Consider the following 15692-nt stretch of genomic DNA (forward strand, 5'->3'; position numbering starts at 1 on the left):
CTGTTGAATAATGCTATTCATTGTTAATGACACTGCAGATTTACTTCAAGAGTACTTCAAGAGTTTGTGTTTCAAAGGGCATTGGAACTAAACAGTTTTGGTCCTGTCATTATCACTTGTTTTAGGATTCAATTAAGTTGTTTCTCTTGCTGTCATTGCGACTGGCCACAGTCCCAACTGGGACCAGATTTGACTCATAGTATAAATATGAGGACAAAGCAGACAGCTGTCTAATGAATTATGCACAGCTCTCTGTTCCAGAAATGTATATAGACTGACGCCTATATGCACTCATACCAAAGCTGTACAGTTGAGAGGACCTGGCTTATTTAACTACTTCACAAATGTAGTATAACATGCGTTCCTTACAGTTTATCCTGTGCCGATCCTATTCTCTCACCTGGCATATCCATTAGAGAGCTAGCATTCTTTTCCTCTCATATCCTACAGATTAGAAGGCTTATGGGTTTCCCGCCTGCCAAATGGAAGGTAACTAAAATATGACCAGAATCAACTTGGAGGAAATACTTTAATCTAAGACTTTTATGGCACTACTTCCTTCCCTGTCCACTGAGCAAACCTTCCAACAATTTCTAAATTGTCCAATTTTTCAAAATAAAATCAAACTGAAGTACAACATTAAAATTACTTACTTCTTATTTTTCTTCCCCGCGTCTTGAAGTAACATCGCAGTGGAAACAAACTGATGTTAGGAAAGCTAGTTAGCTAATTAACTGCCTCGGTAGCAAGTCGATAGTATTTATTTCACTACGCTAATTCTTGTAGCAGGCTGCAAACTTTCATTTAAAGACAGCATTAAAAAAGTGGGGACTGGGTAATACTATCAATTTGTACAAAAATATTTTTAAAATGGACCAAATTTGGACATAGGCGGTTCCTGCCTGGCGATGACAATTTTAAATGGCAGAACATATGCAGGGTGGCTTGTTTTTACACATACAGAGGCTGAAATAAGTATTTAACACGTCACCATTTTTCTCACTAAATATATTTCCAAAGGTACTATTGACATGAACATTTCACCAGATGTTAGGAACAACTCAAGTAATCCATACATACAAAGAAAGTAAAACAAATAACCTCAGAAATTAAGTTGTGTGTAATAATGTGAAATGACACAGAGAAAAAGTATTAAACATGCCAACTGGTATTTATTTAATACTTTGTACAAAAGCCTTTGTTTGCAATGACAGCTTCAAGACACACGCCTCCTGTATGGAGAACAAGTCGCATGGATTCCTTGGTGTGATTGTGGCCCATTCCTCCACACAAGCAGTCTTCAAATCTTGAAGGTTCTGTGGGCTTCATTTATGGACCTCCAGTTTCAGTCCTTTCCATAGATTTTCGATTGGATTCAAGTCAGGTGATTGGCTGGGCCATTCTGCAGCTTTATTTTATTTCTTTTCTTTGAAACAAATTGAGAGTTTCCTTGCCCGTATGTTTTGCATCATTATCCTGCTGAAATGTCCACCCTCACTTCATTTTCATCATCCTGGTAGATGGCAGCAAATTTTTGTCAAGAATGTCTCTCTACATTAATAATGTGAAGTTTACCAGTACCATTTGCTGAAAAGCAGCCCCACACCTCTGAACTTCACTGTTGGTATGCCGTTTTCAGGGTGCTGTGCGGTGCCATTTCTCCTCCAAACGTGCTGTGCATTATGACATCCAAACAGTTAAATTTTGCTCTCATCCGACCAGACTATATTCTCCCAGTATTTAACTGGCTTGTCCAAATGTTTGACATGCTTTTTTTTTTCAGCAATGGGGTCTTGCGTGATGAGCGTGCATACAGGCCATGGCAGTACAGTGCATTACTCACTGTTTTCCTTGTGACAACAGTACCTGCTAATTCCAGGTCTTTTTGAAGCTCTCCACAGGTGGTCCTTGGCTCTTCGACAACTCTTCTGATTATTCTTTGCACTCCTCTCTCAGAAATCTTGTGAGGAGCACATGATCGAGGCAAATTTAAGGTGGTATGATTGGCTATTCACTTACGTATTATGACCCCAACCGTGCTCACTGGAACATTCAGGATCTTCGATATGCGTCTGTAACCAATGCCATCGTTATGTTTTGCAACAATTCCTTTGCGATGGTCTTGAGACAGCTCTTTGCTCTTACCCATCATGAGATGCGTCTTGACTCACACCTTGGCAATCAGACCTTTTTGTCGGCCATCAATTAGGACTGAACCAGCTGATATTCATTTGCACTGACATGGGGCTGGATTGCTGTTTGATTATTGATAGATTTTAGGTGTTGTCTTGGCTTTCTTCATGTGTTCAATACTCCCCCAAGTCATTTCACATTATTACACACAACCTTCTGATCTTAGTTGTTCTACTTTCTTTGTATGTTTGGATTCCCAACATCTGGTGAAAATTTCATGTAAATAGCACCTTTGGAAATATATTTAGTGAGAAAAATGGTGACGTTAAATACTTATTTCAGCCACTGTATAGGGGATTCTAGGTTTTGTATGATACAGACATATTAATGTTATGAACGGCCCGCAATGAACTACTTTACATAGCAGCATAAGAATTTGGTGTCACGTAGCACCGAGAGGCACGCTCAGTTACCACCGTGCTTACAGTTCTTTGCATTATTTGATTATTTTATATGTATGACTTAGAAGTGCTCTTACTTCTGTGTTGGTTTAGGCTTGCTTGGCTCAGTATGTTCCAATTTACGTAAAAAGCTAATTTCCAGGTATGATTAATCCACAATCCATCTGACAAAATAAAAAATAATTCTCAACAATAATTGTATTTGTTTTGTGCCAAAGCCCTGAAGAGTAGCAATGAGTTGTGTGCTCACATCTGCTATGCACAGTAATGACACTATACGCAACACATGCTGTAGTTTTATGGATTTTAAATATGGAGCCAGTTTTAGTTTTCCTTTTCCTCTCTCTTTATCATTGTCCAATCATCTAGCCTTCCTTTTGCTCCATTCCCTCATCCTGCTGTCTGGACACTGTATTAAGTATAGGGTGGGACTAAAGGGACATAATTCCTTCTTTTTTTTTTATCAGTTTCAGCCATCAGTGTCCTATGTCTGCCACCTCATCCCCTTCTCTGTATTTTCTCACCACATCCTGTAAAGTTCACATTTAAAGAAATCTTATCTCTGCTCTGATCACTAATGTCGAAGTACAGCACAATGGAGCTATTGGATTTTCCACAAGGCCAACTGAATTATTCCACAGATGTGGACAAAGATGATCATTTATTCGTGACCAATAATAAATCTTGTGGCAAAATAGATCATGAAACCAAGCTTGCGCCATCATTTTTGAATTAAGTTTAAATCAATACAGTGTGGATGGAATCATTGTTGGTTTTGTGCTATTACCAAACCAAACGTATCAGTTGTTATTGCATGTAGTGCCTGTATAACAAATTTGATCTTAATTCGAAACCACTTAAGGCTGAGCGTTTGTAGATATGCTTAAAATTAATTTATCATGGGCGGCTATGGATCAATAGGGAGCGTGGGTTGTGCAGTAACCGAAGGGTCGCTGGTCCGAATCCCGGCTCAGACTGTCCGCATGTCGAAGTGTCCTTGGGCAAGTGGGCAAGACATTGAACCCAAATTTTCTCCCAGTGGCCCTGGCAGCGCCTTGCGTGGCAGCAGCTGCCCATTGGTGTCTGAATGTGTGAATATGAGGCTTTGTAAAGCGCTTTGGGCACTGTGATAGTGTAGATACAGCGCTATATAAATGAAGTCTATTTACCATGTTCTTTGTAATCCAAACTCAAATGCCAGTTCCACACTACAATAACCATTTTATTTATTTATAACAGATGGTTTAAATTGTTATCTGAAATTAAATGCGAGTGCATGAAGTGGTGGTCAGTATATAACGCTATAAATCAGATAATGTCGCTTGACTGTTTTTGACACTTTTACGTGCAAGATCACCAACTGATTGAGCAGGGCTCACATTATAGGCTAAAAAAAGGAATGGACATGGAGGGGAGATTCAATATGTATTACAGAACAATATATCAGTGCTTATCCCCACTGTTGACTCAGATTATATGACGCTATGAAATTGCATTGTACATTTTTAGCTCATGTGTAACATACAGGACCTCAGGATCAACCAAGACAAAGAATTACTAAACCATACAGATGCGACAACAGGGGCCACCTGATCCCACTGTCAAAGTAAAACCATGGCTATTAAACCAGGCCCTGTGGGACATTGACCCAACAGCCTCCATGAATATGAATGATTAAGATCAAATGAACGGAAGAAACACAACATTGATGATGAAGAAGAGTTGCAGTGAACTTGAGTTTTGTTGCCTTCCAAAAAAATACTGAATTGTTAATGTTTCTCAGAACAAACAATGCTACAGTACATTGTTTTATTATTGTTTGGTCTTTTCTGCTGAGATAGAATCCTTTTTGATACTGAGTTTAAGTCTAGACCAGTAATGAGTAAAACCTGCAGTGAGTGACCAGCATGCATGTGTCTTTGTGTATTTAACTTGCAAATCAATCCTCACAGCATGGACCAAAAAGGTCTTGTCACCAGATAAGTAAATGTAATAAGCAGTGTCCAAATAAATCTCTGAACACAATGAAGGACAGTGTGCAGATAATTCACCTGCTGTTTGTACTTGAAAAGGTCCTTACTTGACTTTCTTTCTTCATACTCTGTTGCTGCAGATTATTCTTTAATATGCACATTTTTGTGCAGCTGTAGCATAACACCCTTAGCGCACTTGTTCATATCAGAGCGTTGTCTCAGTTCCAAATGGGATAATCTCAGTGTGAAAGAAAGATTAGTGGGACGAGAGCGCCAGCTACAACTCTCCACTGATCCCAGCCCTAGGCGCAACAGTACAGCTAATGTGAGCATAGAATTGGTTTTCACGGTGCACTGGATGAAAGTTTTAGCCTTGCACCCAGATGACAGATTAAGAATGATTGCTAAATTCATATAGATACCTTTTAGTTTGCCCGAGGCAACTTTTTGTCAGAATGATTTGTGCCTTTAGTGTATTATTCTAAGATTTCTGTTGGTGTTGTTGTCCAGTACTGTGTTGGCTGTGGGTGGATGTGGGTGTTTTCAAATGCACCTTTATGCTATGTGGGACAGAAAGCCAACCACAAAAAAAATAGGAATCATGAGCACATTGAATGAAAAGATCCCACCCATTAAGTGAATTTTTCAAGACAAAGCAGCATTGGAGCTATTAAATGATTATTAACCTCCAAATTTAACGTACTGCCATACAGAAGTACAATATAAGGTTATTTAAGTTCATAAATGGTCAGTTGTACTTTGTAGTTTTTGGATCACCGCTTGACAGAAATGAAGTGACAGCACACACAAAAATATATACTGTAACCAAGGCCTGACATTACAACCGCCAACCCGCGAATTCCTTGTCAATTTCATCTGTGGCTCTGCTAACGCTACGTCCACTAGCCACTTTGCCAGGTTGTATTTCGATTGGGAAAAAGTTTGATCAATACAATACAATCTAAATTTGTGGCTTGACAAAATGCTGAGAGACTACTAACTCTGGGAAACCAGTAGACACACTGGCTGGTGACCCGAAAAAACGTTCATGTCAAGCGCTGACTAATGGAAGTTGAAACATGATTTTTTAAATACAGTACATCTGAACACTTAAATATGATCGTCATCATCATCACCTTTCTAAATGTTGGAGTATTATGGAGGCAGACATATTTGACAAAAGACTCAATTACACCCAGGGCATGTAAACTGGGACTTTGGACAAAGCATGAATGAACTGTGTTGGTCACTGAATTACTGTGTGCATTCAAACAGACTGAGGGACCGGAACCAACAAGTCTGTAATTGTAATTGTCTTTAAGATGTAGGTGTTCTGATAGTTGGTGATCAGTGGAGACGCCTGGCTGGATGATGTGCCACTACCACCTTCAGGTGTGTCCCATTGCTATATGGCCAAGGAACGAGTTAGATCAAAGCATACAACCCTGGGAAAAAAAATACCGTAAAATATTACAGAGATATTACCATTCCTTAACCCTGTTGAAATCTTCAAGTTTGACATCTCCAATTTCTGTAAACTCAAACATGAATAGCAATTACTGTGGCTGTCTCTACTGCACATTTGTCTTTGGTTGGCAAAATAGCACCATAGGGAAGCCGCAGAACTGATGCCAGGTCTGGCTTATGCAGCCAGACTAGTTGTCCACACACACAGCATTGGACAGTGTGAAGAATAGTGTGTCACAAAACATTGGATGTTCCACTGGGTGAAGTTTGTCTGGCTAAGCTGGAGAGCTCAAGCAGCAATATTTATCTGATTTATTTGTTTCCCCTGGCTTTGGATACATGTTTATGGAAAACGCACTGTGAATTAATTGTTTGCTTTTGATGGATTAGTACAGTATACCAGAATCCACAGAGTTTGGACCAGTTTCAAACCACTGTGTAGTGCTATTTCACTTTCCCAGTACCTAACAATAGAGAACCACCAAAGGCAAAGAGGTCCCTGCATTTTTTCCACCCCATTGGCAGAATTTGGAAGTGGAGTGTACACTTGCAAATCGCAATGGTTTTGGGAACCAAAATTCGTCCCTACAAATATAATACGGTCAAATTTTGTTTGATACTGAGGGCTATTAATGAAACAATACATGTAATATTGTAGTTCCAATTTACAGTGTTGTGGAACTGCATTTTATCATATTGATATATATTTTTAAAAAAAAACAATCTTATTTAGTTATTGAAATGGAAAAAATTATCTGTATCATCTCTGTAATATTTGGTGTTTATTCTGCTTTCATATTCTTGCTGCTGTTTTTCGAAGTTAAACGTGGTTAAATGTAAGTATAACAAAAAGCTTCAGGTGCAAAAGGGCAAAACGGCCATGTCATGATATACACAAACTCCCCATCACTTGCTTGTTTCATGTTATACATTAATTGGGCAGACACCCGCTTGAATGATTGGATATTAGCCCCATGGTAATACAATTCATGACTTAGCCTTCTTCATGAATACATAATGAACAGTTGTTTAATAAACATGAGGGGGTGTATGTAGCCCAACGCAGGCTCTGGCCACCAGTAGTTCAGCAGAGGGGTGGGCAGAGAGGGAGAATGTGAGGTGAGGTGAGGAGGGGGGAGTGTGTGAGAGACAGAGGGGTGAGACACAGCCGCAAGCTGGGGGACTACAGTCTTGTCAGTCAGAGACACAGCGCAAACAGGGGGAATCATTCCTCAGAGGGGAAGCGAGATCTGCTCCGTGTCTCTTGCTGCCTGAGCGGCCGCAGGGCGAGGCTGCATGGTGTGATCTCCTCCACCATGGGATGCAGCCTCTGTACCCTACAGAAGCCTAAGGAAGATTACAAACTTCTCTATGAAGTCTGCCAGGTACTGTAACCAAGCTTTTTCAGTAAAGTTGTTGCTTCGTGGTTTTGTTTCGACACCAGCCTTCTGCATTCACTCCGGTGCTTGTTAAAGGGATCACTTGCAGGAGCTCCCGCAGCTGGGCAGCCTGAACTCTGGCAACAGGGGTCATTGTGAGGTGGCGTGCTTTGCTTAAAGGGAACGGATGATGAAGAGGTGACAGCTCTCTCAATGTGTCTGCTAGTGTGTGCCGACCAGTGCCCACCTCCTCATTGTCACTCGAATGCTGACTCTGAGCGTTCTGCCTTTAACCCCTGTTTGACTTTTACTAAAGTTTATATTTAACATTGGGGTGCTTGTTTTGCGAATTCTTTTTGCCTGCAATGAAAATGAAGCAGGGATGTTGTCGATGCATCTTCAACAGAACCATAAGGTACATGAACACGTCCTTTAAACGAGTTTCTTCCAAATGTGGGATTAAATTGTAATTTGTTTGTAATGCTCAAATGACACCTAATTTGGTGTTGTATTTTCTTTTCGATAATGACAATTAACAGAGAATTCTTTATGTATTAATTGTCGTTTGGAGTTACTCATTAAATGCATGTAAATTACTTCCTCGATCATCTTGAAGGAATTGCGGGGTTCCACTGCCTAATAGTGAGCCAGGCGCTGTACAGTAAATCTCTTTGTGTTCAATTTCAATTGTGACTTTTTTGCTTCCAAAACGAACGCATCCAAAATAAAACAGTGTAATCAAGAGTGAAAATATGAATATCAATACTTTTATAAGATTTTCAGTTCAGATTTTATTTCAAGGCTGAGCACACAATTTATTTTAAAGTTGATCGACTCAGTGACATACACATTTCCTCCAACTTTTCATTTGACCACACTCTTGTAAGAGATTTTTATTCTCAATGAGGTTTTACTGGCTAAATAAAGGTTAAATGAAAAAACTGGGAGTTTCGGAGTGACTGCGGCTCGCTAAAAAGAGATACAGTACGTGTGTTGTTGTGTAGGTTATGGCCGACAGTAATTGTTGTGGTCAGGCAATCAACCTAATTAAGCATCAGCATCTCAGTGTGTCTGTTGGGATGCAATATTGTCAACTCCTTGCAAAAAAACAGCTACAGTATTTGTGTTGTTCGTGTCATCTCTTCTTATTTTACATTCGATGTGAATCAAAAGAATTGAAGGTTCAAATGTTGTACGAACAAGCTAAATTTGTTCAATTATTGTATTTTCACGATTCATGTTATTCCTTTTGAAGTCACTCTCCTTTCCTGCACCTAACCAATAACATGAGAAACACCTAATGCTAGTGATTGTGACATTTTGTCAGTATGGCAAAATGTAGCTCATCTGCCTTACTTTCTGCTACCCTCTCAACACGTGTTCATAGTGTCTTTGAATATTACAGCCTTTTACAACTGCAATAACATTCTTCCATGCACTCAAATCTACAGTTTTCGAATGTAAAAAGTGCAATGTAGGCAATGTTCAATTTAGTATATGCTGCTGAGAATTAGGAGGATGACCTGGCTTTAGACACCGCTGCTGTACACAGTGTGATTAGACAATTTTAGGTGTTAGATTCTACCCTATTCCTAAATGGAGAAATTCTTACTGACTGACAGCAAACAGCTGTGCAGTGCTCTGTGACATTTTCAATGCTAGTCTATTTTTCCAAGAGTGTTTTTGATTTTTAAGTTCCAATGTGGTAGAATGAGTGAAAATCCAGACTTGTATTGGCAGTGCAACATATGACTGAGAGACCTGGTTGTGTGGCTCGGTTTCCTAGTTTTGCACTGCACACTCTCAAATCAGTTTTTCCCCTCTCTTTTCATCCATAATGGACTCCAATCAACTGTTATCACACCAAAATGCATCCCTATTTATGTCCCAGGAGAGAATTCCTAAAATGAATGTAATGATCAAGTTCTCGCGCTAATATCAGAGCTGGGATTGAAAACAGGGGTCCTGTGCTGTGTCTGCAAATAGTTAAGCCTTTGATCTGCTGCGGGAAAAGGGAACTTAACTTTTCATGAAGTCTCAAAGAAGAAGTGGCAGAAGTATAATAAATGGATTTTGAGCACTAATATTGGAGGTCTAAAATCCTGCCACTCCTGCATTCACAACTGACTGCTAATACCTGCAGATGGTGGACCAGGACTGTCGCTTACTTAGTTATGCCTCATCTTGGGTTGGGTTGGTTGCATCTTCAATGCCAATAATCCTGGGTTGGATCACTCTTCATGTCCTACAGCAGTCTTTATCGTGTTACCATCCTTTATAGGGGTTCTGTGTAAGAGATTTTACAGCCATTAAACAAGCATGGTGAAATATTCCACCAGAGATCAGAGATACTGTAGTTATTATTAAGTCATCGCTCACAAGTCCCAAGTCAAGACAGGGAAGTCACGAGCCAAGTTGCAAATGCTAAACTTTAAAATTCGAAGTCTAGAACTTGTGACTTGACTTTGAGTTCAAAGTTTAGGTCTTGTGACTTGACTGCGACTGCGCAAGTCTGGTTTCCAAGTGGAAGACTTGCAAATTCACTTTGAGGTTCAAAGTCAAGGACTTGCTTGTCTCAACTTTAAGTCGCAATCAAGTCGCAAGTCTTTATGTGTGTACTGGGCCTAGCAGTGAGTGGTTGTCTGTCTGTATCAGTGCCATGTAACTGACTGGCGATTAGTCCAGTGTGTTGTCAGTCTTTCCCCCAAAGTCAGGTGAGTTAGGCCCAGTACACATATAAAGACAATAGGCCTGTTTTTGTGCCGATTTTGCCCCTTCCCGACCAAGCAGGTCAAACGCCAGACAATCTTTACGTTTTATAAGATTATCTTGTAAGATTGTCCTTAAGTCTGATGTGTGTTAAGAGTGGATTCGTCCCATTTTTATGGTCCGAAACAGCTCGGGGCCGACAGCCTTAATATTCTTGTTTACAAGGAAAAGTCTCCGTGTGTGGCGAGAACAGACTTCTCCCGGGTCTTTTAAGATTTGAAGTGTCTTTGTGTGTACCAGGCCTGATGCCTCGATAAGACTAAAGGACTTTAGCCCCGATATTGGGCCGATCAGCTATCGCAGCCGATTTCCCAGATCGGGCCCGACGTATTTTGTCAGGATCGACAAAAATTCTTGTAGTGTGACATAATCCACGACCAACAATTTGGCCCTACAATAGCCCTATGAAAATGAAAAGTCTAGCAAGTTAGATTTTTTTTTAATATCTTCCGTGTAGTGTGACATATCGACAACTCTCCGACAGCACACCTTGACGTTGACCAACAACGGTATTGTGACCGGCACATCGCCTCCCGTGCTTGCCGTTGTCGGCATAGTTGCGCACCGTTGTCATCATTTATTCACGTGCACAAGCCAATGTTTACCGAAGCTTTAGCGCATGAGTCGACGGAGCGCCGACATGTTTACGTACAACCGTATGTGCGAGCACTAGCATGCTAGGCTACATAACGTTTTGTTGCCTGTTTGCAAGCCATATCCTATTAAAAGTACGTGAACATACCTCAAGCAATCCTTGAACGGTCTCTCCCGAGCACCAGTGACGAACACCACACGTTTTTTCTCATTTTGTCCCCCGACACTCACTGACACGCACAGACACAGAAACAATACATCGGCGAGGCGCATTGTTGTTGTTGTCGCCAGGGTAACGAGCGTATCCAGTCGCGTTCCCTGGTGACACATTTTCTGTTTCCACCTCTCCGACAGTGTTTGATTTGACAAGATAAAGCCCAGTGATCATGAATGACGGGATATGGTGCTATCGGAATAAATGTCGTGTAGTGTTGCCACTGTCTGCCCGAGAAACGGCAACATTTGATGGCAGTAATCTGACAATTGGGAAAGACCAAATTTGTCTTGTAGTCTGACCCAGGTATAAGGCTCTAGCTTACTGGTAACCTGGGTATGTGATATGAAAAATGAATGGATGGTCTCAAAGTGGACATTCTTAAGAACAGCTGTGTTATTCTCTTGTCTAAACACTGGAACACACCTTATCGTAAACGGTAAACATATGTATACATGTCAAATACACCTTCATGAATGGCTGAACACAGGGCTTTTGTTACTTGTGCCAGTCAAGATAATAAGCTTGAAAATGCTTCTCCGTTGACATTTACTAAAAGAGACACATTACTCCCATAAGTCAAATTCTCTGCACAAAAATAAACAGAATGTCGTATTAAATATACACTTTAGGACAGGACCAGTTGATATGCAGATGTGTGGAAGAGTATCATAAAAGAATTAGTGTCTTGTGGGGTTTTTGTAGTTCTGTTCGAACACGGATCGTGTGGACAACCTTGTCGTCTTCTGGATGAAAAACCTTTCAAAAACGTGAAGGAACAAAATCTCCTGTTTTTATAAAATCATTCTTGTGTAAACATAGTCTTAGATTCTGCCGTTCAACAATGGTGATCAGCTCAAATCATCCCTGTTCTGAGCATACCATGTGTGATTTGGGTTGCATTTATTTGGGATCATCATCCATTGAAATTTCAGACTTGACCCTCAAGGTACTGTATGTTTGCTGTTGATGAAAAATTGTAATCGGATATTGGATTACAATTTGCATATGAAATGCAAAGATTCAAACTCCAGAGCGAATTCTTTATTAATTCAGTGTGATATGCCCTGAGCACCATTTCACAACTCTCTTATTGATGGCATCACTTTGTGTCTTTAATAGGTACCAACACAAGAAAATTAGATTCATCCAATGCAAAGAAAGCTGATTGTGCTTGTCCTGGTAGGATTGCACACACTTAGGATGGAAATGTGATTCTCACACATAAATATGGTACTTTTCCTTATTTTTGTGTACAGAGAGTGAACAGTCCAAATATTATCAAGATTCATTAAATAGTGTTCACAGTGTTCGAGAGAATGGTTTTCCCTTTTCATAATGACCATAAAAACCTGAGCCTTATCAGCCACAGGGCTCCTTTTTAAACTTGACCCTTATGGCAGCAGGGAAGCCCTCTGTCCTCACTTCAAAGCACAAGGTAAGTGCCATGTGGAGATGTAAGTTTAGCTGCTTTGTCAGGGACTTTGCGGTACAGGTCTTGGAAACTCAGTTTGACAGTCCAAGTGCTCCTAATTTATAAAAAAACATTCTGTAATGGCTGTGGTGCCATGCTGAGGACTCAGAGCTTAATTAGAGCCCTCAGTACAAGATGCCGATTGCAGTTCTGATCCACACTGAACTAAGTCAGACTATTGTTTGTCTGCTAAATCCTCTCATATCTACTCTGCCAACCCCCGTGGTCCCCAATTCCCCCGCCTAGGAACATCGTTTTAACCAGAAATGATTGATCTGCCTCGCAAATACTTCCTCTTTGAGGCTTCCCAGGTGCCCGTACCTAATTATACATATTTCTGAGTGAAGGTTGCAAAGATGTCTTACTCGGTTTAAGAAGCCAAGTAGTCATTTTGCCAGATGATCTCAGTATGACATCGTCTGAACAGCCAGCTTGGCAACCTGAGATGGAGACGTTTGCTTAAGTCACAGTCAGCCATCTGCCTCCCTGCCCCACTGTCAGACACCACTGTCATCAAAGCGGTTACCAAAACACACACACGACTCTGTAATGAGGCTTGACACCAACGGTGTCAAGTGACAAAGAAAGGATCACAAGCCCCCAACTCTGTGCTACTGAAGCCTGCCACCGTGGGTTTTTAATAACAGCTCTGATCAGCCCCGTTGTGCCATCACATCTGTTAGACACTGGGGCAGGTGGCTGTTGCCACTTGGGAGTACTCGTTGAAATGCATGTACTTTGTCAGTCCACTGCAAATGGCAGAAAGGATTACAGCGACAAAAACGACCTATAAATCATGAGAACAAACCTAACTGTACATATTAAGTAATTGTGTGCATGACACAGTTTGAGGAATGTTTTACCTGTAATATACACAAAATCTGTTTCAATATAGACTACGTTACATTATCATGTTGCTTGATAGGGTGCAAGCATAGGGTCATTGTTCAAGTTGACTTTAGAAACACTTCACTGTGTCAATATCTACTGTAAATTAAGTACACAAGGGGCAAAGTTAAATTAGGTGACAGATAAATGTAAGCTCTCATCTTAAAAAGGAACTAAACCCATTTTCATACAAACATTACTATATATGTGCCACCACTAGTTGAAAAACGGTATTGAAATTAATATTGCATTCATGGAATAAGAAATAAACAGATTAATTCATCAATTTTCCCCCAGGCCCACCTTGTGGGGCAATATCATCCTCTGCTGTTGACCGACATTTACGTCACAACCGTTCTCACACTTAACTGTACGTTGCGAACATCACATGACCAAACCTGGAAAACAGGTAGCGGACTCCCTGCGTATGCTGCGATAACTAGCATGACAAGAGGTTGAGGGTGACGTGATGGTTTGAACATAAACATGCTAAAATTTTATTTTGACCAGCCTACAACATAACAGGTATTCTAAATTCCAAGATGCTTGCACATATGTGGTTGCTAGTGCACAGAAGATGCCATGTTCCCTTTTTGGACAATAGACGTACAAATACTCTGGCGTCGTGATTGAAATTCCATTCCTTGTTTTCCTGCTGGGTTGCAAAATGTCCAGCTGTGTTAGGTGTCTATTGGAGCCTGGAAAAACAAACTGGCCTGTCATGAAGTTAAATAAAATTTAAAAACTCATCAGTGGGGGAGGGTTCTGGTTGTTACGAAGATCCCTGTACATTATGTGGAGCTGGTAAGGCCAGTCTGAGAGGGAGAGGCCCAGGCAGCAGAGTAAGATAACTGTGCTAATGAAGCGTGACATGTCTCTGGGTCTCTTGGCTGCTGTTTGATATTACATTTCCCTTTAAACACCACCTTTCACTCGGTTTTGTACCTCCTCTATCAGAGCACTGGAAATTTCATTTCTCTTTAGTTGGGTTTGTCCCTCCAAGTTCAGCTTGTCACTTTATTTGTACACTGACTGACAGTGTGTTTTCTCTTTAGTCACAGCAACTTGAATTGTTTAGAGCAAGTAAAAGAACTAGCCAAGCTATAAAATCATTACTCTACATATATATTTCTTGTATTCTAAAAACTGCTCAAGTCTCTCCCAGTTGTTTAATTAAAATTGTGAATAAAAAACACATAACGTGCTGTGTAAGTAATATATTATGCTATATTAATATATAAATTAACTACTTAGTTAAAGTTGTAAAGGTTCTAGCTGTTTGAAACTGCAATGTTTGGTAGATCCCAGTACACAGTAGCAAATAAAAAGTAGTGTTTTTCTTTACTGTCAATTAAGGGGGGTGGGGGGGGGGAATGAACAGATATAAAGACACACTCAAAAATATATACACACACATTGGAATATCATTCACTCGTTATTTCAACCTTTGAAAATATGTAGTTTGAAGTGAAATAAAAGAAGGATTAAGTGTGTTTCCAAACAGAATGGCCCAAAATTCATGCTGCCACTAAAATGCTACACAGGTCCCCAAAATAAGCCTGATTGTTCTCGATCATTACAGTCCTCCTCACTGTTCTGAAACACAGACTTTGAAGAATTAATCTAAGAAGTTTGCTTAAAAGGAAGAGGCAAGCATTCTAATGCACATGATTCTTTAAGATGTTCACCTATTGGGTGAATTTCCCAGGGCTTTCTCTTCCTGACTATGAAAGGCACCATTTGCTTGTCAGTTTCTGCTCTGTTCACCACACTAAGGAGTGGAAACAACTTTTTGATGATCTTATCCTCCTCTACATAAAGGATTATGTGGTGATTGAAAACTTGTATCAAAGAATGTTATAAAACCTCGGTATAGCAATTACCGTAATTTCACCTGTATAATATGCAATTTTTTCCCCCAAAACAATCTTCAAAAGTTGATACTGCGTATTGAAAATCCTTCACAGAAAAATGAGATATAAGAGTAGATATGTGTTTTAGAAAAGCTGTCAATTAAGTTTTAAATCTTGTGAGTTATAAGTTTACATCACATTTAGGTACACATTTAAAATGCCACCCCCTTACTCTTTGTAAGTATTGAGGCTGTGATGTGTTAACCGGACACATGACCTCTCTACGTGGGAGGTGGAAATACCTTTGCAAACCCACAGTGTCGAAACTAAACTCTAGGGTCCACCACGGTAATATATACATTCGTACATACATACCTTAGTGTTAATAATAACACTGATCCAACTTAATTAGAAAAAGTAATTAGGTGGGCATCACCCCCAACATTTATTGCATGTAAATATATCAATCAGAATCAGAATCATCTTT

General features: G+C 40.1%; 1 protein-coding gene across 3 annotated transcripts in view; it reads left to right on the plus strand.

The window, feature by feature from the left end:
* pdzrn3b (PDZ domain containing RING finger 3b) overlaps positions 1–15692 on the plus strand; it is a 112903-nt gene that overhangs the window by 83232 nt on the left and 13979 nt on the right. The window contains exon 1 of one of the 3 annotated variants that reach the window (XM_061688137.1): positions 7164–7419. The exons of the other annotated variants lie outside the window; for them this stretch is intronic. Within the exon in view, the coding sequence (XP_061544121.1) occupies positions 7351–7419 (69 nt within the window). The 5' untranslated portion in view covers positions 7164–7350. Of the gene's footprint in view, positions 1–7163; positions 7420–15692 lie in introns of those variants that run through there. 3 annotated transcript variants of the gene reach the window in all.

This window comes from Phycodurus eques, chromosome 10 (genome assembly GCF_024500275.1).
Source record: "Phycodurus eques isolate BA_2022a chromosome 10, UOR_Pequ_1.1, whole genome shotgun sequence".
Lineage (NCBI taxonomy): Eukaryota > Metazoa > Chordata > Actinopteri > Syngnathiformes > Syngnathidae > Phycodurus > Phycodurus eques.